This window comes from Nerophis ophidion, linkage group LG14 (genome assembly GCF_033978795.1).
Source record: "Nerophis ophidion isolate RoL-2023_Sa linkage group LG14, RoL_Noph_v1.0, whole genome shotgun sequence".
Taxonomy (NCBI): Eukaryota; Metazoa; Chordata; class Actinopteri; order Syngnathiformes; family Syngnathidae; genus Nerophis; species Nerophis ophidion.
In genome coordinates, this window is record NC_084624.1 from 44,260,515 (window position 1) to 44,282,953 (window position 22,439).

At 41.7% G+C, this 22,439-nt stretch overlaps 1 protein-coding gene across 7 annotated transcripts in view; it reads right to left on the reverse strand.

Moving 5' to 3' along the window:
* The window catches only part of myo9b (myosin IXb), a 138,618-nt gene that overhangs the window by 33,682 nt on the left and 82,497 nt on the right, over positions 1–22,439 (reverse strand). For 6 of the 7 annotated variants that reach the window (XM_061920830.1, XM_061920829.1, XM_061920828.1 and 3 more), the window contains exons 21-28: positions 16,206–16,328; positions 15,981–16,130; positions 13,866–14,011; positions 8,829–9,167; positions 8,674–8,755; positions 5,799–5,996; positions 1,154–1,260; positions 996–1,078 (exon numbers count right to left, since the gene is read on the reverse strand). In XM_061920830.1, the coding sequence (XP_061776814.1) occupies positions 996–1,078; positions 1,154–1,260; positions 5,799–5,996; positions 8,674–8,755; positions 8,829–9,167; positions 13,866–14,011; positions 15,981–16,130; positions 16,206–16,328 (1,228 nt within the window). The remainder of the gene's footprint in view (positions 1–995; positions 1,079–1,153; positions 1,261–5,798; positions 5,997–8,673; positions 8,756–8,828; positions 9,168–13,865; positions 14,012–15,980; positions 16,131–16,205; positions 16,329–22,439) is intronic. The other variant, XM_061920834.1, reaches the window with a different exon arrangement.

A 22,439-nucleotide genomic window follows, 5' to 3' on the forward strand; every position in this document is an offset into this window, starting at 1 on the left:
AACAAAACTGTTGTAACAAACTATATTGTTCCTGTTTAAGATTCTGACTTTTCGACCACACGCCCCCTCGTATAGCCGTGGAGGCACCACCTGTGTCTGCCTCACTTCTTATCTGCTGCATTGTTTTGATCAGGAAACATGGAATTTCCGCGATTTTGACCATGAAAATTATCAAATTATACAGGAACCACATCAACATCACATAGAAAGCATAAACCAGGGGTGTCAAACTCAAATACAGAGTGGGCCAAAATGTTAAACGGAACAAAGCCGCGGGCCAAGGTTGAACAAATTAACCTTTTAAAAGGGACCCTAACAAGTTTTGCATTAAATATTGAACAAACAAGGCTTATATAACTTTAGTGACATGCAAAATCCAGTTTCAAATAATAATAATAATAAAAAAATATAAACAGTGTGGCGCATATTTGTAACAGTGCTTAATTTGTTTATACGGCCACCCTCAGTGTGACCTGTATGGCTGTTGACCAAGTATGCCTTGCATTCACTTGTGCGTGTGTGTGCAAAAGCCACAAATATGTGACACGCTGTTAGTATGGAGGAAAAGCGGACGTGACGACAGGTTGTAGAGAACGCTACAGGCAGTGCCTTAAATGCCTGCCCCCAATATTGTTGTCCAGGTGGGAATCGGTAGAAATTCGGGAGAATGGTTGCCCCGGGAGATTTTCAGGAGGGGCACTGAACTTCGGGAGTCTACCGGGAAAATTAGGAGGGTTGGCAAGTATGAGTATTAGCGGTGAATGCGGTGTTACAGCGGCACCAACGCTGTATAACACCGGCGGGCCAGCTCTAATGCTAAATTGATATTGCCTCAAGGGCCAAATTAAATTACACCCATAGCATAAACCAAAAGAGTAATATTAAAACGTATTTTGTTTTATTACTTCGTTTTGAAACATTCCGTGGTTAAGCCACCTGGTGACAGCACGTCACTGGCAACAACAGAAGTTAACGTTTGAAGAAATGATACCTACTAGCTCTATCCTCAGACGGTGTCTCACTGATGGCGGTTGCTTTCGTTGGTCGCTTTCGCAATAATCTGCTAAGAAACCAAATTCTGCAGCAGATACAATCACCATTTAACGCCACGTGGAAAAGTAATGTGTTCTATTAGAAGAGTTGTTTTGTTTACTTATCGGGCGTAGTGAGATGTGATTGGTTGGATCTTTGGACGATGGACTCATCATTAGGGCGGGTCGCAGGAAGGCTGTACCTAGATCCGTCTGGCTCGGAAGGGATCTAGAGCAGAGGAAGACGAGTCAAATAAAGGACATATCTTTGTTTTCCTTTTCCACACCTGTTGGTAGGCAAGCTCATTATCCACGGGCCTCCCGCCACCAGACCACCACAACAATTTCAGCATCATGCAAAACAACTTTGACCACCATGCACACATCATTTAAACACCTAATAATACTACCAAAATATAAAAGCACTACAGTTAAGTGCTTTTATTATAAAAATAATAATTAGTTTTACTGTGAGCAACTGTTTTTATTATGGATGACACTCACCACAATATGATCACATAGTAATAATAATTATGTTTGATATCCATCCATTTTCTACCACTTGTCCCATAACCCTTGTGTAATGTTCATATTGTTGTTACTCAGCCAGCTTTTGTGGGTCTGATGGACCCCTTGCATTTTGTGGCTTTTAATGCCTCACAATCAAACACTTTTATGTTAAAATACTGAACAGATGTTTACCATATCCCAATAAACATCCATCCATCCAAGGTAGGGGTCACGGGGGCAGCAGCCTAAGCAGGGAAGCCCAGACTTCCCTCTTCACAACCACTTCGTCCAGCTCCTGTCGGGGGATCCCGAGGCCTTCCCAGGCCAGCCGGGAGACATAGTCTTCCCAACGTGTCCTGGGTCTTCCCTGTGGTCTCCTACCGGTCGGACATGCCTGAAACGCCTCCTTAGGGAGGAGCTCGGGTGGCATCCTGACCAGATGCCTTAACCACCTCATCTGGTCAGGCGGCATAGCTCGGTTGGTAGAGCGTCTGTGCCAGCAACTTGAGGGTTACATGTTCGATTTCCGCTTCCGCCATCCTAGTCACTGCCGTTGTGTCCTTGGGCAAGACACTTTACCCACCTGCTCCCAGTGCCACCCACACTGGTTTAAATGTAACTCAGATATTGGGTTTCACTATGTAAAGCGCTTTGAGTCACTAGAGAAAAGCGCTATATAAGTATAATTCACTTCACTTCTCCATGTGGAGGAGCAGCGGCTTTACTTTGAGCTCCTCCCGGATGGCAGAGCTTCTCACCCTATCTCTAAGGGAGAGCCCCGCCACCCGGCGGAGGAAACTCATGTCAGCCGCTTGTACCCGTGATCTTGTCTTTTCGGTCATAAGCCAAAGCTCATGACCATAGGTGAGGATGGGAACGTAGATCGACCGGTAAATTGAGAGCTTTGCCTACCGGCTCAGCTCTTTCTTCACCACAACAGATCGATAAAGTGTCCGCAATACTGAAGACGCCGCACCGATCCGCTTGTCGACCACACAATCCACTCTTCCCTCACTTATGAACAAGACTCCAAGGTACTTGAACTCCTCCACTTGGGGCAGGGTCTCCTCCCCAACCCAGAGATGGCACTCCACCCTTTTCCGGGTGAGAACCATGGACTTGGACTTGGAGGTTCTGTTTCCCATCCCAGTCGCTTCACACACTGCTGCGAACTGATCCAGTGAGAGCTGAAGATCCTGGCCAGATGAAGCCATCAGGACCACATCATCTGCAAAAAGCAGAGACCTAATCCTGCAGCCACTAAACTAGATACCCTCAACGCCTTGACTGCGCCTAGAAATTCTGTCCATAAAAGTTATGAAAAGAATGGGTGACAAAGGACAGCCATGGCAGAGTCCAACCCTCACTGGAAACGTGTCCGACTTACTGCTGGTGATGCGGACCAAGCTCTAACACTGATCATACAGGGAGCGGACCGCCACAATCAGACAGTCCGATACCCCATACTCTCTGAGCACCCCCCACAGGATTTCCCAGGGTACACGTTCGAAAGCCTTCTCCAAGTCCACAAAGCACATGTAGACTGGTTGGGCAAACTCCCATGCACCCTCAAGGACCCTGCGGAGAGTATAGAGCTGGTCCACAGTTCCACGACCAGGACCAAAACCACACTGTTCCTCCTGAATCCGAGGTTCGACTATCCGGTGTAGCGTCCTCTCCAGTACACCTGAATCGACCTTACCGGGAAGGCTAAGGAGTGTGATCCCACAATAGTTGGAACACACCCTACGGTGCCCCTTCTTAAAGAGAGGGACCACCACCACGGTCTGCCAATTCAGAGGTACCGCCCCTGATGTCCAAACGATGTTGCAGAGTCTTGTCAACCAAAACAGCCTACAGCAACCAGAGCCTTAAGGAACTCCGGGCGGATCTCATCCACTAATCCATTAAACATCTGTTCAGTATTTTAACATAAAAGTCTTTGATTGTGAGGCATTAAAAGCCACAAAATGCAAGGGGTTTAAAAGCCACAAAATGCAAGGGGTCCATCAGTCCAGACCCGCAAACGCCGGCTGAGTAACAACAATATGAATGTTGCACGGAAAGTTTCTCTGCCGGTTTCTGCATCCCATGGGGATTCATCTTTTGTGTTTTTGCACCTGCGGTTCCTACACAAGGTTGCAACATTGTTTGTCAACACTGTCTGCTCTCATTTTCTCGCACATTTGACCCTCTGATGTTCTGTGTACCTACACTTTGTCCTCCTCCTGTCTAGGCCTGCTGTGTGTGTGTGTGCGTGTGTATGTGTGTGTGTTGCACAGAAAATCAATTTCCACACTTCTATTAGCCCCAGGTCCAGTGGACCCGGACACCTTATATGTAATATAAATGTGTAGGAGGGGTGTATGGTGTGTGGTCATTAAATATGTATTCTGATATATGGATTTCACAGAAAATGAGCCAAAGTCAGTGAGTCTATTTAATTGTATCATTTTTCTTCTAATAAAAAAAAATGAAAATGGGTTCCGCAGACCCGAACACCACACAATTAATTTAAAAAATATTTGTTTAAAAAGTAATTTGTATGCAGTTTCAAAATTCGTTAGTAGTAAATACAGAGTCTCGGAAAACTGGCGTGCACAAGCGATCCCTCAGAAAGCTGGCGTGCACATCACTTGTGCACGCCAGCATTCCGAGACTCTTATTTTGTTAGCGCAGGCAGCATGAAGCAGGGCTTTTATTGTGAAGATAGGAAATGTGCAGTCGGCCTTTAGAGTTTTGACGGAAGGGACGGCGCGAAAGTCTGTTGAAATAAAAAGTGTTTCTCGCCTTCCTCTCTGTCATTTTTTCATAATAATGAACTGGCAGCAGCCAGCGTCATCTCACAAGACCCTCGGGTGCCGTGAATGTCAATCAAGCAAGCTACGGAATTTGCCGCCAATGTTTTTCTTGTAAAGTGTATGGAAGCTGGATGAATTCGATGCCAAAAACAACCACTTTCATGTGGTATTGTACAGAAAGGACAACTTTTTTTCTCCTCCATTTGAAAATGTGGGCGTTATCATCATTACTGTCTGATTCCAATCAATGCAAGTCATCAGAATCAGGTAATACACCAACTTATATTCTTGTCTTCGTGAAAGAAAGACATCTATATGTGTTACACATGCTTGTATTATCATTAAACACATTTAACTTGTTTACAAAAATGTCTCTTTCATAAATAAATAAATATAAATGATATATATAAATGAGGTAGATCCCCTCGAGTTGGTCAATTGAAAAGTAGCTCGCCTGCAGAAAAAGTGTGGGCACCCCTGCATTAAACAATGTAACAAGGTTTTCCAAAATAAATCAACTTAAGTTATGGAAAAAAATGCCAACATGGCACTGCCATATTTATTATTGAAGTCACATAGTGCATTATTTTATTTTACATGCCTCAAAACAGCAGCTTGGAATTTGGGACGTGCTCTCCTCAGAGAACGAGGAGGTTGAGGTGTGTGTGTGTGTGTGTGGGGGGGGGTTGTATATTGTAGCGTCCCGGAAGAGTTAGTGCTGCAAGGGGGTCTGGGTATTTGTTCTGTTGTGTTTATGTTGTGTTACGGTGCGGATGTTCTCCCGAAAGGTGTTTGTCATTCTTGTTTGGTGTTGGTTCACAGTGTGGCACATATTTGTAACAGTGTTAAAGTTGTTTATACGGCCACCCTCAGTGTGACCTGTATGGCTGTTGACCAAGTATGCGTCGCATTCACTTGTGTGTATGAAAAGTCATAGATATTATGTGACTGGGCCGGCATGCACAGGCAGTGCCTTTAAGGTTAATTGGCGCTCTCTACTTCTCCCTACGTCCGTGTACACAGCGCCGTTTTAAAAACTCAAACATTTTAATTTTTGATACCGATAATTTCCGATATTAAATTTTGAAGCATTTATCGGCTGATAATATCGGCAGTCCGATATTATCGGACATCTCTAATTTATTAGCCTTCTGGAAACTCTGGATTTGCAACAAAATCAGCATTATTTTGTCCTATTAGGATCCTCAACATTATTTATCAGAGGTCACATAAAATAAGTATAAAACAAGAAAGTTTTGGTAAGAATTAAAGAATGAGCACATGCTTCAGAGACTGAAATATACATTTTTGTTGTTTTGCTTTTAAAACACCACCTTCTTATGCCGTCCCAGACTGCAAAGCACAACAAGTCCAGCACAACAATGCCAAGGTGTGAGCAGCACGTACACATGCAAGGCATGCATGGGTCGGCCGGGGGTCGGCCCTCGGTCCGTACCTTGACCTGAGATTTGAGGCCGCGGACGTCCACGCTACTGGCCGAGGTCTTCATATTGGGCCCCAGGGGGCTCATGGGCGGCAGCGGAAAGCTCCAGTACTCGCTCTCCTTGGAGCCGCCAAAGTTAACCATCAAACCGCTGCGGGCGTAGGCTAAGCGCCGCTTACGTCTGGTATGCTTGCGCATGCGCACCCTGACCTGACGGGAGCCAGGAAAGGTGATGAAGCGCAATCCTGGTGGGCTAGCGTAATGTACAAACCCCGTTTCCATATGAGTTGGGAAATTGTGTTGGATGTAAATATAAACGGAATACAATGATTTGCAAATCATTTTCAACCCATATTCAGTTGAATATGCTACAAAGACAACATATTTGATGTTCAAACTGATTAACATTATCATCAACATTAGAATTTGATGCCAGCAACACGTGACAAAGAAGTTGGGAAAAGTGGCAATAAATAGTGATAAAGTTGAGGAACGCTCATCAAACACTTATTTGGAACATCCCACTGGTGTGCAGGCTAATTGGGAACAGGTGGGTGCCATGATTGGCTATAAAAACAGCTTCCCAAAAAATGCTCAGTCTTTCACAAGAAAGGATGGGGCGAGGTACACCCCTTTGTCCACAACTGCGTGAGCAAATAGTCAAACAGTTTAAGAACAACGTTTCTCAAAGTGCAATTGCAAGAAACTTAGGGATTTCAACATCTACGCTCCATAATATCATCAAAAGGTTCAGAGAATCTGGAGAAATCACTCCACGTAAGCGGCATGGCCGGAAACCAACATTGAATGACCGTGACCTTTGATCACCCAGACGGCACTGTATCAAAAACCGACATCAATCTCTAAAGGATATCACCACATGGGCTCAGAACACTTCAGAAAACCACTGTCACTAAATACAGTTGGTCGCTACATCTGTAAGTGCAAGTTAAAGAGCTCTACTATGCAAAGCGAAAGCCATTTATCAACAACATCCAGAAACGCCGCCGGCTTCTCTGGGCCTGAGATCATCTAAGATGGACTGATGCAAAGTGGAAAAGTGTTCCGTGGTCCGACGAGTCCACATTTCAAATTGTTTTTGGAAATATTCGACATGGTGTCATCCGGACCAAAGGGGAAGCGAACCAACCAGACTGTTATCGACGCAAAGTTCAAAAGCCAGCATCTGTGATGGTATGGGGGTGCATTAGTGCCCAAGGCATGGGTAACTTACACATCTGTGAAGGCACCATTAATGCTGAAAGGTACATACAGGTTTTGGAACAACATATGCTGCCATCTAAGCGCCGTCTTTTTCATGGACGCCCCTGCTTATTTCAGTAAGACAATGCAGACCAGGCGTGCTGGCTCAGTTCTTGGCGTTTACTGCCGGGTGACGACATGCAACAACACTTTTCGGGGCTACCGTGCATGCTCGTCACTCCCGTTGCATGCTGGGTAGTGTAGTCGTTATATTCCCGTGGCCCGCAGAAGATTGTTTTATTAATTTTTATAAAAAAATAAAAATAAAAATGATTTTTTATCAAATCAACATGAAAAACACGATATACACTTACAATTAGTACACCAACCTCCCTTTTTCATGACAAAAATGTCCCTTTTTCATGATAAAGAAGAAGAAAAAAAAGGATTACCCCCCCCGGGCCGCGGGACAAATTATTAAACTTTGACCGGTCCGCAGATACAAAAAGGTTGGGGACCGCTGCCCTAGCTCATAAAGAAATAATTCTAAGTCAATAAAGTGTATTTCTTTTTTTAGCTTTAACTTTTCATATTTTAGCATTGTAACCACATTTGCAAACAACTTTTCTCTTCATAGAATTTTCTTTTAATAAAGAAATAAAGTGCAAAAATGTCAAAGCATCATAACAAACATTTATGTCAAATAGTAGCAGAAGTGCACTTTTTGGAGAGCTGTATTATTTTCAGTTTTGTGCCTAAGGGACTGATTTTATTTAACACTTTATTATTATTTATACACCTATAGTGATCACAGAGACAAGTTGTTTTTTTGTTATTGTATATATTTGTTTTTCTGAAAAATCCCACTTAATATACTTTGGGTAACAACAGTCAATATTTATTTTATCTTATTTTTTTAGGGGGGTAACAGTCAATATTTATTAGATTTTATTTTTTTCTTATATAATAAAAGTGAGCTTTAGTTAAACCAAATGTTTTTTTTTCCATGTACAACAACCTATCTGGACTCAATAAGAGAATCGATAAGGAATCGGTTCGATAAAAGGATTCGATAATAGGCTCGAACTCGATAATTTCTTATCAAACATCATCCCTAATGCCAAGCCACATTCAGCACGTGTTACAACAGCGTGGCTTCGTAAAAAAAAAAAAAAGAGTGCGGGTACTTCCCTGGCTCGCCTAGATTCCAGACCTATCTCCCATTGAAAATGTGTGGCGCATTATGAAGCGTAAAATACGACAGCGGGGACCCCGGACTGTTGAACGACTGAAGCTCTACATAAAACAAGAATGGGAAATAATTCCACTTTCAAAGCTTCAACAATTACTTTCCTCAGTTCCCAAACGTTTATTGAGTGTTGTTAAAAGAAAAGGTGATGTAACACAGTGGTGAACATGCCCTTTCCCAACTACTTTGGCACCTGTTGCAGCCATGAAATTCTAAGTTAATTATTATTTGCAAAAAATAATAAAGCTTATGAGTTTGAACATCAAATATGTTGTCTTTGTAGCATATTCAACTGAATATGGGTTGAAAAGGATTTGCAAATCATTGTATTCTGTTTATATTTACATCTAACACAATTTCCCAACTCATATGGAAACGGGGTTTGTACATGAGGAGCCTGAGTGAAGTCACGGTGGTGCTTTGGGAAGTTGTTACCTCGCTGGCAGACGGCGAGCTGTCGGAACCAGACGAGCTGATCCTGGACAGTTCATCAGCTGACATGGACTTGCCCTTCTGCCTGTAACCGAGGGGAAAAATGACTATAGAGGGATGCAGGATGAAGGAATAAAAACCAGCAATCCGACACTTACTGAAAGCTATCTTTACGTTTGTCTCGCTGCCGGTGCACCTCTGGACTGGACTCCTCGCTCGTCCTCCCCCGCCATTTCTCGTGCTTCTCCTTAAAGGCGCGCCCGTCTTTGTAGCGTTGCAGCGAGCTGCTCTTCGGGGACCCGGCACCGCTGTCATCGCTCCCCATTTTGGAGTCCAAAGGAACGGAGAAGGGTCTGCCGAGGTTTGGCGGCGATCCCTGACCCTCCCGCCTCTCGGTGCCCTTTGCTGCCGACTCACCGTTGACCGGGTCCGTCTGCTCGCTTCTGTTGGGGCTGAGATCCACTTTTCCTTGGCGCCGCAGTTCTTTTCCCGACAAGCTAATGTAACAAATGCAGAAACAAAAACAAGTGATTGAACACAATCAATCAATCAGTCAATGTTTATTTACATAGCCATACATCACAAGTGTCTCAAAGGGCTGCACAAGCCACAAAGACATCTGTGGTACAGAGCCCACATACGTAAGGGCAAGGACGTCGCTGACAATGACTATGAGAAACCTTGGAGAAGACCGCATGTGTGGGCAACACACCCCCCTCTAGGGAGACCGAAAGCAATGGATGTCGAGCGGGTCTAACATCCATCCATCCATCCATTTTCTATGGCTTATTCCCTTTGGGATCGCAGGGGGCGCTGGTGCTTATCTCAGCTACAATCGGTCGGAAGGCGGGGTACACCCTGCACAAGTCGCCACCCCATCACAGGGTCTAACATGATATTGTGAAAAGTCCAGTCCATAGTGGATCTAATATAATAGTGAGAGTCCAGTCCATAGTGGATCTAACATAATAGTGAGAGTCCAGTCCATAGTGGATCTAACATAATAGTGAGAGTCCAGTCCATAGTGGATCTAACATAATAGTGAGAGTCCAGTCCATAGTGGATCTAATATAATAGTGAGAGTCCAGTCCATAGTGGATCTAACATAATAGTGAGAGTCCAGTCCATAGTGGATCTAACATAATAGTGAGAGTCCAGTCCATAGTGGATCTAACATAATAGTATGAGTCCAGTCCATAGTGGATCTGACATAATAGTGTGAGAGTCCAGTCCATAGTGGATCTAACATAATAGTGTGAGAGTCCAGTCCATGGTGGATCTAACATAATAGTGTGTCATGAGATATAAATTAAATCAAGAGGACATAAAGGAAACTATCCATCCATCCATTTTCTACCCCTTGTCCCTTTTGGGGTTGCCGGAGGCTATCTCAGCTGCATTTGGGCAGAAGGCGGCGTACAAGTCGCCACCTCATCACAGGGTCTAACATATTATGAAAGTCCAGTCCATAGTGGAGCTAACATAATAGTGAGAGTCCAGTCCATAGTGGATCTAACATAATAGTGAGAGTCCAGTCCATAGTGGGTCTAACATAATAGTGTGGGAGTCCAGTCCATAGTGGATCTAACATAATAGTGTGAGAGTCCAGTCCGAACTGGATCTGACATAATAGTGTGAGAGTCCAGTCCATAGTGGATCTAACATAATAGTGAGAGTCCAGCCCATAGTGGATCTAACATAATAGTGAGAGTCCAGTCCATAGTGGATCTAACATAATAGTGAGAGTCCAGTCCATAGTGGGTCTAACATAATAGTGTGGGAGTCCAGTCCATAGTGGATCTAACATAATAGTGTGAGAGTCCAGTCCGAACTGGATCTGACATAATAGTGTGAGAGTCCAGTCCATAGTGGATCTAACATAATAGTGTGAGAGTCCAGTCCGAACTGGATCTGACATAATAGTGTGAGAGTCCAGTCCATAGTGGGTCTACATAATAGTGTGTCGTGAGATATAAATTGAATCGAGAGGACTTAAAGGAAACTATCCATCCATCCATTTTCTACCCCTTGTCCCTTTTGGGGTTGCTGGAGGCTATCTCAGCTGCATTTGGGCGGAAGGCGGTGTACACCCTGGACAAGTCGCCACCTCATCACAGGGTCTAACATGATATTATGAAAGTCCAGTCCATAGTGGATCTAACATAATAGTGAAAGTCCAGTCCATAGTGGGTCTAACATAATAGTGTGGGAGTCCAGTCCATAGTGGATCTAACATAATAGTGATAGTCCAGTCCATAGTGGATCTAACATAATAGTGAAAGTCCAGTCCATAGTGGATCTAACATAATAGTGTGAGAGTCCAGTCCATAGTGGATCTAACATAATAGTGTGTCATGAGATATAAATTGAATCAAGAGGACTTAAAGGAAACTATCCATCCATCCATTTTCTACCCTTTGTCCTTTTTGGGGTCGCTGGAGGCTATCTCAGCTGCAAGTAGGCGGAAGGCGGTGTACACACTGGACATGCAGGGCCAACACAGATAGACAACATTCACACTCACATTCACACACTATGGCCAATTTAGTAAACTAAATGAGCTCAAATATATCTACAAATGAGGCATAATGATGCAATATGTACGTACAGCTAGCCTAAATAGCATGTTAGCATCGATTAGGTTGCAGTCATGCAGTGACCAAATATGTCTGATTAGCACACGCCACACAAGTCAATAACATCAACAAAACTCACCTTTGTACATTCATGCACAACGTTAAAAGTTTGTTGGGCGAAATGAGACAGAAGAAGAAGTGGTATAAAACACGTCCTAGAAAGTCGGAGAAAGTTATACACGTAAACAAATTACGGTGAGTTCAAGGACCAGCAAAATTAATGGAACAAAACTGTGCTCGCCAATTACTCGAAACAGTGAATTTTAATATTAACAGTGTGCTTTATAACAAATAGGGAGGTCTGTGTCATGTTTGTCCTCCTACAGAAACCATATTAAAACCGAAAATATTTTTCCATTTTTCAAACATTTTTGAAAAAGCTCCAGAGAGCCACTATGTCGGCACTAAAGACCCGCATGCAACCCCCGACCTTTACTGAGTAAAACATGCTTGAAACTAGAATATCAAGTGTTGCAAAGCTGTGTCATCAACACTCACAAGTATAAAACTAATCATTTCTTATTTCAAGCATAAAAAAAAAATCATGACTTTGACACAATTGTGTCTCGTAATGAAAACAGATGACAGCCAAATGGACTTTTCTGTTTTATTTTCAATGAAACAATAGAAAATGCGTACTCATATAGTAGAGCAGTTGTTATTAGTGAGAATATACTTATTTTAACATATCTATATACTTATTTTAACATATCTTTGGCTTCATTTAACTTGTTTTGGAAAGTCTTGACAAGCCAAAGTTTCTTGTTCTATTGGCAGATAATTGTGCTTAATTCAAATAAAATACCCTTCATTTTTGTATTTTGTATTCTTGTTTTTGAACACTGACTTTTTGCAGTGCAGGTGACCACGAGCAGCAACTAAGTTTGTAAACACTGCGGCTGCACGATAGTTTGTCTGCATAAGTGTTTATAATAACAATATTGCTAATAGTTACTAAAACGGCCTTCTTTCATCTCCGTAATATCGCCAAAATTCGCTCCATTTTGTCCACTAAAGACGCCGAGATCATTATCCATGCGTTTGTTACGTCTCGTCTCGACTTCTGTAACGTATTATTTTGGGGTCTCCCCATGTCTAGCATTAAAAGATTACAGTTGGTACAAAATGCGGCTGCTAGACTTTTGACAAGAACAAGAAAGTTTGATCATATTACGCCTGTACTGGCTCACCTGCACTGGCTTCCTGTGCACTTAAGATGTGACTTTAAGGTTTTACTACTTACGTATAAAATACTACACGGTCTAGCTCCATCCTATCTTGCCGATTGTATTGTACCATATGTCCCGGCAAGAAATCTGCGTTCAAAAGACTCCGGCTTATTAGTGATTCCTAGAGCCCAAAAAAAGTCTGCGGGCTATAGAGCGTTTTCCGTTCGGGCTCCAGTACTCTGGAATGCCCTCCCGGTAACAGTTCGAGATGCTACCTCAGTAGAAGCATTTAAGTCTCACCTTAAAACTCATCTGTATACTCTAGCCTTTAAATAGACCTCCTTTTTAGACCAGTTGATCTGCCGCTTCTTTTCTTTCTCCTATGTCCCCCCCTCCCTTGTGGAGGGGGTCCGGTCCGATGACCATGGATGAAGTACTGGCTGTCCAGAGTCGAGACCCAGGATGGACCGCTCGCCCGTGTATCGGTTGGGGACATCTCTACGCTGCTGATCCGCCTCCGCTTGGGATGGTCTCCTGTGGACGGGACTCTCGCTGCTGTCTTGGATCCGCTTGAACTGAACTCTCGCGGCTGTGTTGGAGCCACTATGGATTGAACTTTCACAGTATCATGTTGGACCCGCTCGACATCCATTGCTTTCGGTCCCCTAGAGGGGGGGGTTGCCCACATCTGAGGTCCTCTCTAAGGTTTCTCATAGTCAGCATTGTCACTGGCGTCCCACTGGATGTGAATTCTCCCTGCCCACTGGGTGTGAGTTTTCCTTGCCCTTTTGTGGGTTCTTCCGAGGATGTTGTAGTCGTAATGATTTGTGCAGTCCTTTGAGACATTTGTGATTTGGGGCTATATAAATAAACATTGATTGATTGATTGAATAGTTGGTTATTATTCAGGTCAAGAAATGTAAATAAAATATTGTTGGCGCTTTTTGGAGGCATTTTTAGAGTGTTGTAGGAGGTAAAATTAATTACAGTAGCCCCATTAGCACCATTGCGAGCCACCTAGAATGAGCTGATTATTACAAATTAGAATGCAAAAATAAAATACACGCGTTTTTGTCTCATAAGGATTGTAAATGATGTGCAAACTTCCGTAAAAGTGCAGTTCCCCTTTAAGTGGGCCTTATTTAGAAATAATAAGAAAATTTATGGACCGGGAAATACCAGATTCACACAGACGGGTTGTCGATATAAACGTGTTTGACTGCACCGCTTAGGAGTTCATTGAGAATGTTACAGATAACATTTCAAAGCACATGCAAAGCGCATGCAAAGCTAAATTCAGCTGCTGGATGCTGACCACTCATGGAACTTAAACTGCAGCTAGAGCCATCATGGTGAAGTTAATAAATAAAACTAATTCGAGACAACGTACCGGACTCGTCCACGTCGGCCTTTTGTGGAATTCTCAGCATCGGGTGTTTCGGCCCGTTTTTCCGACCTCTTCAGTGACGTGCGCCATGCAGTCTGGATCACGGAGGCAGCTTTGTTCCGGTTCCCCGAAAACTCTCGCCAGTTCCTCTGAAACACCAGGCTCAGCAATTTAAGACTTTACATTCCCAAAGCAGTAAATAATCTGAAAATACTGCAGTTTTCTCCAAGTTAATGTGCTATTTTTAAAACGCATGTAAACTAAATTTAAGCGATAAAATAAAATACTTAAATAATAGTGTATAAGAATCTAAATATACAATGTTAATATTTTATACAAACCCCGTTTTCATATGAGTTGGGAAATTGTGTTAGATGTAAATATAAACAGAATACAATGATTTGCAAATCCTTTTCAACCCATATTCAGTTGAATGCACTACAAAGACAAGATATTTGATGTTCAAACTGATAAACTTTATTCTTTTTTTGCAAATAATAATTAACTTAGAATTTCATGGCTGCAACACGTGCCAAAGTAGTTGGGAAAGGGCATGTTCACCACTGTGTTACATCATCTTTTCTTTTAACACTCAATAAACGGTTGGGAACTGAGGAAACTAATTGTTGAAGCTTTGAAAGAGGAATTCTTTCCCATTCTTGTTTTATGTAGAGCTTCAGTCGTTCAACAGTCCGGGGTCTCCGCTGTCGTATTTTACGCTTCATAATGCACCACACATTTTCAATGGGAGACCGGTCTGGCCAGGAAAGTACCCGCACTCTTTTTTTACGAAGCCACGTAGTTGTAACAAGTGCTGAATGTGGCTTGGCATTTTCTTGCTGAAATAAGCAGGGATGACATTGCTTGGATGGCAGCATATGTTGCTCCAAAACCTGTATGTACCTTTCAGCATTAATGGTGCCTTCACAGATGTGTAAGTTACCCATGCCTTGGGCACTAATACACCCCCATACCATCACAGATGCTGGCTTTTGAACTTTGCGCCTATAACAATCCGAATGGTTATTTTCCTCTTTGTTCTGGAGGACACCACGTCCACAGTTTCCAAATATTATTTGAAATGTGGACTCGTCTTTGCATCAGTCCATCTTAGGTGAGCTCGGGGCAAGCCAAGCCGGCGGCGGCGTTTCAGGATATTGTTGATAAATGAGTTTGGCTTTGCATAGTAGAGTTTTAACTTGCACTTACAGATGTAACGACCAACTGTAGTTACTGACAGTGGTTTTATGTAGGGTTCCTGAGCCCATATGGTGATATCCTTTACACACTGATTTCGGTTTTTGATGCCGGTTTTTGATGCAGTACTGCCTGAGGGATCAAAAGTCCGTAATATCACTTACGTGGAGTGATTTCTCCAGATTCTCTAAACTTTGATGATTTTACAGACCGTAGATGGTAAAATCCCTAAATTCCTTGCAATAGCTCGTTAAGAAATGTTGTTCTAAAACTGTTCGAAAATGTGCTTACAAAGTGGTGACCCTCGCCCCATCCTTGTTTGTGAATTACTTAGCATTTCATGGAAGCTGCTTTTATACCCAATCATGGCACCCACCTGTTCCCAATTAGCCTGCACACCTGTGGGATGTTGCATATAAGTGTTTGATGAGCATTCCTCAACTTTATCGGTATTTATTGCCACCTTTCCCAACTTCTTTGTTACATGTTGCTGGCATCAAATTCGAAAGGTAATTATTTGCAAAAACAAAAAGTGTTTATCAGCTTGAACATCAAATATGTTGTCTTTGTAGCATATTCAACTGAATATGGGTTGAAAATGATTTGCAAATCATTGTATTCTGTTTATATTTACATCTAACACAAATTCCCAACTCAAATGGAAAGAATGTTTGTGTATATATATATATATATATATATATATATATATATATATATATATATATATATATATATATATATATATAAAAAACGTGTGTGCTACACTTAAGTGTAATGTTGCCATTTCATTCTTCACACGTTTGAAAAACAGATTCTTTCATCCTCCCATCTTTAAGGATTATTAAAGCCTCAATTTTGGAACCTCGACTTTCAAATCCTAGTGTGTTGGGTGAAGCATGTGCACCACTTTGGAAATAGTACCTGTATGATGAGGGAGGCGTCTCTCTTCTGCAGGAAGTGCATCCTCATCAGACAAGTGCGGAACCAGCGCTGGAGGACGATGATGTGATGCATTACCTCCTTGTTGAGGGTGTCTTGGAGCAGTTGCCTCTCCCTTTCTTTAAGGAACACCTATGGGGAAGAGGGGGGGTTAAGCTGGCAATAATGTAATAGACTTGAGTGTCTGAGCCCATACATTTGCCTTACCTTAGTGTGTCCTATTTGGTAGGTGCTCCGGTCCAAGCCTATCCTGGCGAACAGTTTGGTGATGTGCTCAGGAGACGGGGTTGCCTCTTTGGGAAGCAACATGCGGAATTTTTCAACAAATTCCTGTCAGAGAACGTTGCAGCTTTCTTAATGTATTCCAAATCCACTGAATGCAAGTTTAGATCAACCAGAAATAAGGATCGGGTACCTTTCACCTTTGAACCGATAGGGTACCAATTCCTGTTACCTGGAAATCTATACTCTACGGCAGGGATCAGGAACCTTTTTGGCTGAGAGAGCCATGAAAGCCAAATATTTTAAAATGTATTTCCGTGAGAGCCATATCATATTTTTTAACATTGAATACAACTAAATGCGTGCATTTTTTAAGTAAAACCACATTTTTTAGAGCATAATAAGTCTCTAATTATTTTTAATAACATTATTATTTTTTGAACAGGTGCGGTTGAAATGGATGGATGGATTAAAATGCATGAGAATATTTTATATTTTGAACGTTATTTTAACATCGTGATTACCAGCAGAATAATTCATTACTTATTGTGTTAAGCAATGTCAGCTAAGGTTTATCTGAGAGCCAGATGCAGTCATCAAAAGAGCCATATCTGGCTCTAGAGCCATAGGTTCCCTACCCCTGTTCTACGGCATAGGCGCTGATTTACATTTCTGCCAGTGGGTGCTTGGACGGGTGGTGAATCTGAGGCTATTTTTCTGAGCATGCGTAGTTTTGCATGGTGGGGAAAAAGAATTTAGCACCCTTGGGACCAGCACCTATGCTCTACGGCAGTGTTTTTCAACCTTTTCTGAGCCAAGGCACATTTTTTTCCATTGAAAAAAATTCAGAGGCACACCACTGAGCAGCCGATATTGACAGTAAAAAGTTGTTCTCGCAGTTGTTGGATATGAATTCAAAGCATAACCAAGCATGCATCACTATAGCCCTTGTCTCAAAGTAGGTGTACTGTCACCAGAGGTGGGTGGAGTAGCCAGAAATTGTACTCAAGTAAGAGTACTGTTACTTTAGAGATGTATTACTCAAGTAAAAGTAAGGAGTAGTCACCCAAATATTTACTTGAGTAAAAGTAAAAAGTATGTTGTGAAAAAACTACTCAAGTACTGAGTAACTGATGAGTAACCTGTTTGTTTAATGATTACGGCAACAAATAATGCACAAAAAAATAAAAATAGCAATGAGCAAATTCATAGCCAGGAATATCTCTTAAGCAACTAAAACAATAATATATATTAAATAATAATACATTCAAATAAGAAAAATCAAGGCAAATTGAGCCATAATAACTTAACAGCACCATAGGCTCAGTGGGCATTTATTGATTGATTGATTGATTGATTGATTGATTGAAACTTTTATTAGTAGATTGCACAGTACAGTACATATTCCGTACAATTGACCACTAAATGGTAACACCCCAATAAGTTTTTCAACGTTTATCAATTACTTAATAAATGACCAAGTCGAGGTGATCTACCTCATATATACATACACACATATATATATATATATATATATACCTTTATATATACAGTATATAGTTTATATTTATTTATTTTGCCGTTTTTGTTCACGTTAAAGGTGTTTTAATGAATATACATGCATGTTTAACATATAGATTCCTATCTTTCATGAAGACAAGAATATAAGTTGGTGTATTACCTGATTCTGATGACTTGCATTGATTGGAATCAGACAGTATTGCTGATAATGTCCACATGTTCAAATGGAGGAGAAAAAAAAGTTCCTCCTTTCTGTCTAATACATCATGAAAGTCGTTGGTTCTTGGCATCTTATTTGTCCAGCTTCCATATTCGTTTTTATACACTTTACAAGAAATACATTGGCGGCAAACTCCGTAGCTTGCTAGTTTGTTTGCGCTGGCTTTCGGAGACTCTTATTTTGTTAGCGCAGGCGCGATGGAGCGGCACTTTTATTGTGAAGACAGGAACTGTGCAATCAGTCTTTAGGCTTTTGACGGGAAGTACGGTTGAAATAAAAAGTGTCTTTTTTCCTTTTCACTTTTGATTGATAGATACTTTTATTAGTAGATTGCACAGTACAGTACATATTCCGTACAATTGACCACTAAATGGTAACACCCCAATAAGTTTTTCAACATGTCGGGTTCTCCGTGTGACGGTCACGTGACCACCTGGCTCTGTTTGATTGGTCCAACGTCACCAGTGACTGCATTTGATTGGTGAAACGCAGGCATGCGTAGATCCTACTTTGAATGCGTGTCTGACAAAATCAAAACAAAGCGTGCATTAACAGATCGATAAAAAAAAGTAGCGAGTAGCGACCTGATTGCAGATAAATGGAGCAGAGTAAAAGTAGCGTTTCTTCTCTCTAAATATACTCAAGTAAAAGTAAAAGTATGTTGCATAAAAACTACTCTTAGAAGTACAATTTATCCCAAAAGTTACTTAAGTAGATGTAACGGAGTAAATGTAGCGCGTTACTACCCACCTCTGACTGTCACCACCTGTCACATCACGCCCTGACTTATTTGGAACTTTTTGCCGTTTTCCTGCGTGTAGTGTTTTAGTTCTTGTTTTGCGCTCCTATTTTGGTGTTGATTGTCATGTACGGATGCACTTTGTGGACGCCGTCTGCTCCACACGCTGTAAGTCTTTGCTGTCGTCCGGCATTCTGTTTTTGTTTACTTTTCAGCCAGTTCAGTTTTAGTTTGGTTTTGCTTAGCCACCCTTAAACTTCAACGCCTTTTGTTTATTTTTGGTTTAAGCATTGGATACCTTTTTTTACCTGCACCGTGCCTCCCACTGTCGTCGGCATATTGTGATCACGACAAACCCTCAACAAAGCAATTAGCTACTTGCTGCCACCTACTGACATGGAAGAGTATTACACGGTTACTCTGCCGAGCTCTTGACAACACAGACAATTACTGCTTTGCAAAAAAATATTTTCAACTCAATTAGGTGAAATTACATAATTTCCCACGGCACGCCAAACAATATCTCAAGGTACACTAGTGTGCCGCGGCACAGTGGTTGAAAAACACTGCTCTACGGTACACTGCAAAAACTGAAATCTGAATAAGATGAAAAATCTTACATCGATATAAGGGTGATATTTGCTTATTTTCTGTCTGATAAGATAATTCTTCTCACTAAGCAGATTTTATGTTAGTGTTTTACTTGTTTTAAGGGTTTTGGTCCGAAATGATCTCAGTAAGATATTACAGCTTGTTGCTGAGATTTGATGACCTATATATATATATATATATATATATATATATATATATATATATATATATATATATATATATATATCCAGGAGGAGCTCAACGTAAAGCCGCTGCTCCTCCACATCGAGAGGAGCCAGATGAGGTGGTTCGGGCATCTGGTCAGGATGCCACCCGAACGCCTCCCTAGGGAGGTGTTTAGGGCACGTTTGACCAGTAGGAGGCCACGGGGAAAACCCAGGACACGTTGGGAAGACTATGTCTCCCGGCTGGCCTGGGAACTCCTCGGGATCCCCCGGGAAGAATCTAGACCAAGTGGCTGGAGAGAGGGAAGTCTGGGCTTCCCTGCTTAGGCTGCTGCCCCCGCGACCCGACCTCGGATAAGCGGAAGATGAGGGATGGATGGATGGATATATATATATATATATATATATATATATATATATATCAGAGCATTTTTCCAGTTTCATTGTGTTGTTCCGAGTTGATATAGAATTTTACAATTCTCTAGGTCAGTGTTTTTCAACCTTTTTTTTTTTTTAGCTAAGGCCCTTTTTTTTATTGAAAACACAAAGAGGCACACCACCAGCAGAAACGTTAAAAAATTAAACTCCAACGGGTTATCTTTTTTTTTTTTTGTTTGTTGTCGTTTTCCTGTGTCTAGTGCTTTAGTTTCTGTCTTGCGCTGTTATTTTGGTGGCTCTTCCTGTTTTGTTGGTGTTTTCCTGTAGCAGCTTCACACTTCCTTTGAGTGCTATTGCCTGACCGGCTTTGTATTGGCAAACATGGCTAAATCAGTTGTATGGACGCTATCCTTCTTTGTGGGGACATTGTTGATTTTCAAGTCATGTACGGACATACGCTGTAAGTCTTTGCTGTCGTCCAGCATTCTGTTTTTGTTTACTTGCTAGCCAGGTCAGTTTTACTTTTGTTTTGCATAGCCATCCCTATGATTCAGTGTCTTTTCTTAGCGGGTATGGCATTTTGTTCGTTTTAGGTTTAAGCTTAACATACATTTTTACCTGCAGGCTGTCAACCGCTGTGCTCTGCATATTGGGATCGCGACAAACTAGGGCTGGGCAATATATGGAATATACTCGATATATCATGGGTTTGTCGCTGTGCGATACATAAATGACAATATCGTGATATTAGAGTATACGTTCTCAAACAGTTGCTTTTACACTACAGGCTTTTCTCACTCTTTCTTGTCTCGGCAAGGGCACCTTCTTACATACGTCACATACTGTCACGTCATACATCACATACGTATACGCCCTCGTGGAGCAGAGAGGTAGCAGCATGGGTAACGTTAGCTGTGATGCTTGTGGAGCCTTGCGAGTGGTAATACGAGAGAAAGAAGGTGCCAATCCGATAACAGACGAAGGAAGAATTAATTCCCCAGAAAAACAGCAGGGGGTCCATCGTCTGGCGGTGGTTTGGGAATATGTCGAATAGACAACTTTAATTTGTCAAGTGTGGGGCAAAAACGTTGCTACAAAAAGTAGCATTACTACTACTATGCATCATTTGAAAAGTCACCCGCTAGAGAATGAAGAGTGCTTATTCCGCATGTCAACATCTCCATGTGGAGCCACATGCCCACACCAGCAAAATGCCGAGGCAAACATTTCCAGATCAACACCATATGAAAAAAAATAGTCAACAACAGAAGGAGATAATGTCCGCAGGAACCTACCACATAGCGAAGGACGAACACTATTTGATTTCCTATTATGCTGCACATTTTTATTTGACACTTATTGAAATATATCTTGTGTGACATCATGCACAAAAGTGCACTTTATTTGTTTTAAACTATTGTAGTGGCGTTCTGTACAAAAAGTGCACTTTAATTTAGTGTTCAATCAATCAATCAATGTTTACTTATATAGCCCTAAATCACTAGTGTCTCAAAGGGCTGCACAAACCACTACGACATCCTCGGTAGGCCCACATAAGGGCAAGGAAAACTCACACCCAGTGGGACATCGGTGACAATAATGACCCAGTGGGACGTCGGTGACAATGATGACTATGAGAACATGATACTGTGAAAGATCAATCCATAATGGATCCAACACAGTCGCGAGAGTCCAGTCCAGAGCGGATCCAACACAGCAGCGAGAGTCCCGTTCGCAGCGGAGCCAGTAGGAAACCATCCCAAGAGGATTGTTGTCTTGATATCTTAGTGACATCATGCACAAAAGTGCACTAGAAGCTTGCTTTAAAATGTCTCTGACAATCTTGCACTTTCTGTTTTGGAAATGACATGAATGTTTGTGCCACTGCTTAATAACTGTTTCATAAATACACTTTTGGTCAATTGACTTAGTTGTGATTTCCTTCTCTGCATGAAAGTTTAAAAGTAGCATATATTAATGCAGTATGAAGAAGAATGTTTTAATGTAGACACATAGAATCATCATACTGCTGTGATTATATGCATCAATTGTTCATTCAAGGCTGAGGCAAAATGTGGAGATATATATGGATTATCGTGACATGGCCTAAAAATATCAAGATATTAAAAAAAGATCATATCGCCCAGCCCTATGACAAACCATCCTCGACGCGTTCCGACTTCTACAAAGCCATGAACTACCTGCTGCCACCTACTGACATGGAGAATTACACGGTTACCCCGCCGAGCTCTAAACAGCACAGACACTAAACGACGACACATTATTTGCAGATTATAATTATTGATTTGCAAATCATATTTTTTGGACCAATTAGGTGAAGGTGCATAATTTCCCACGGCACACCAGACAATATCCCGCGGCACAGCACAGTGGTTGAAAAACACTGCTCTAGGAGACATTTTATTTGTACACTACAAAAAGGCAGTGTTCAAAAACAAGAAAAAAAAAAAAAATTGGGGTTATCTTGTTTGAACTAAGCAAAATTATCTTATTTGGCTTGTCAAGACTTTCCAAAACAAGTAAAATTAGCTAAACTCAAATGAACCTAAAAATACTTTAAAATA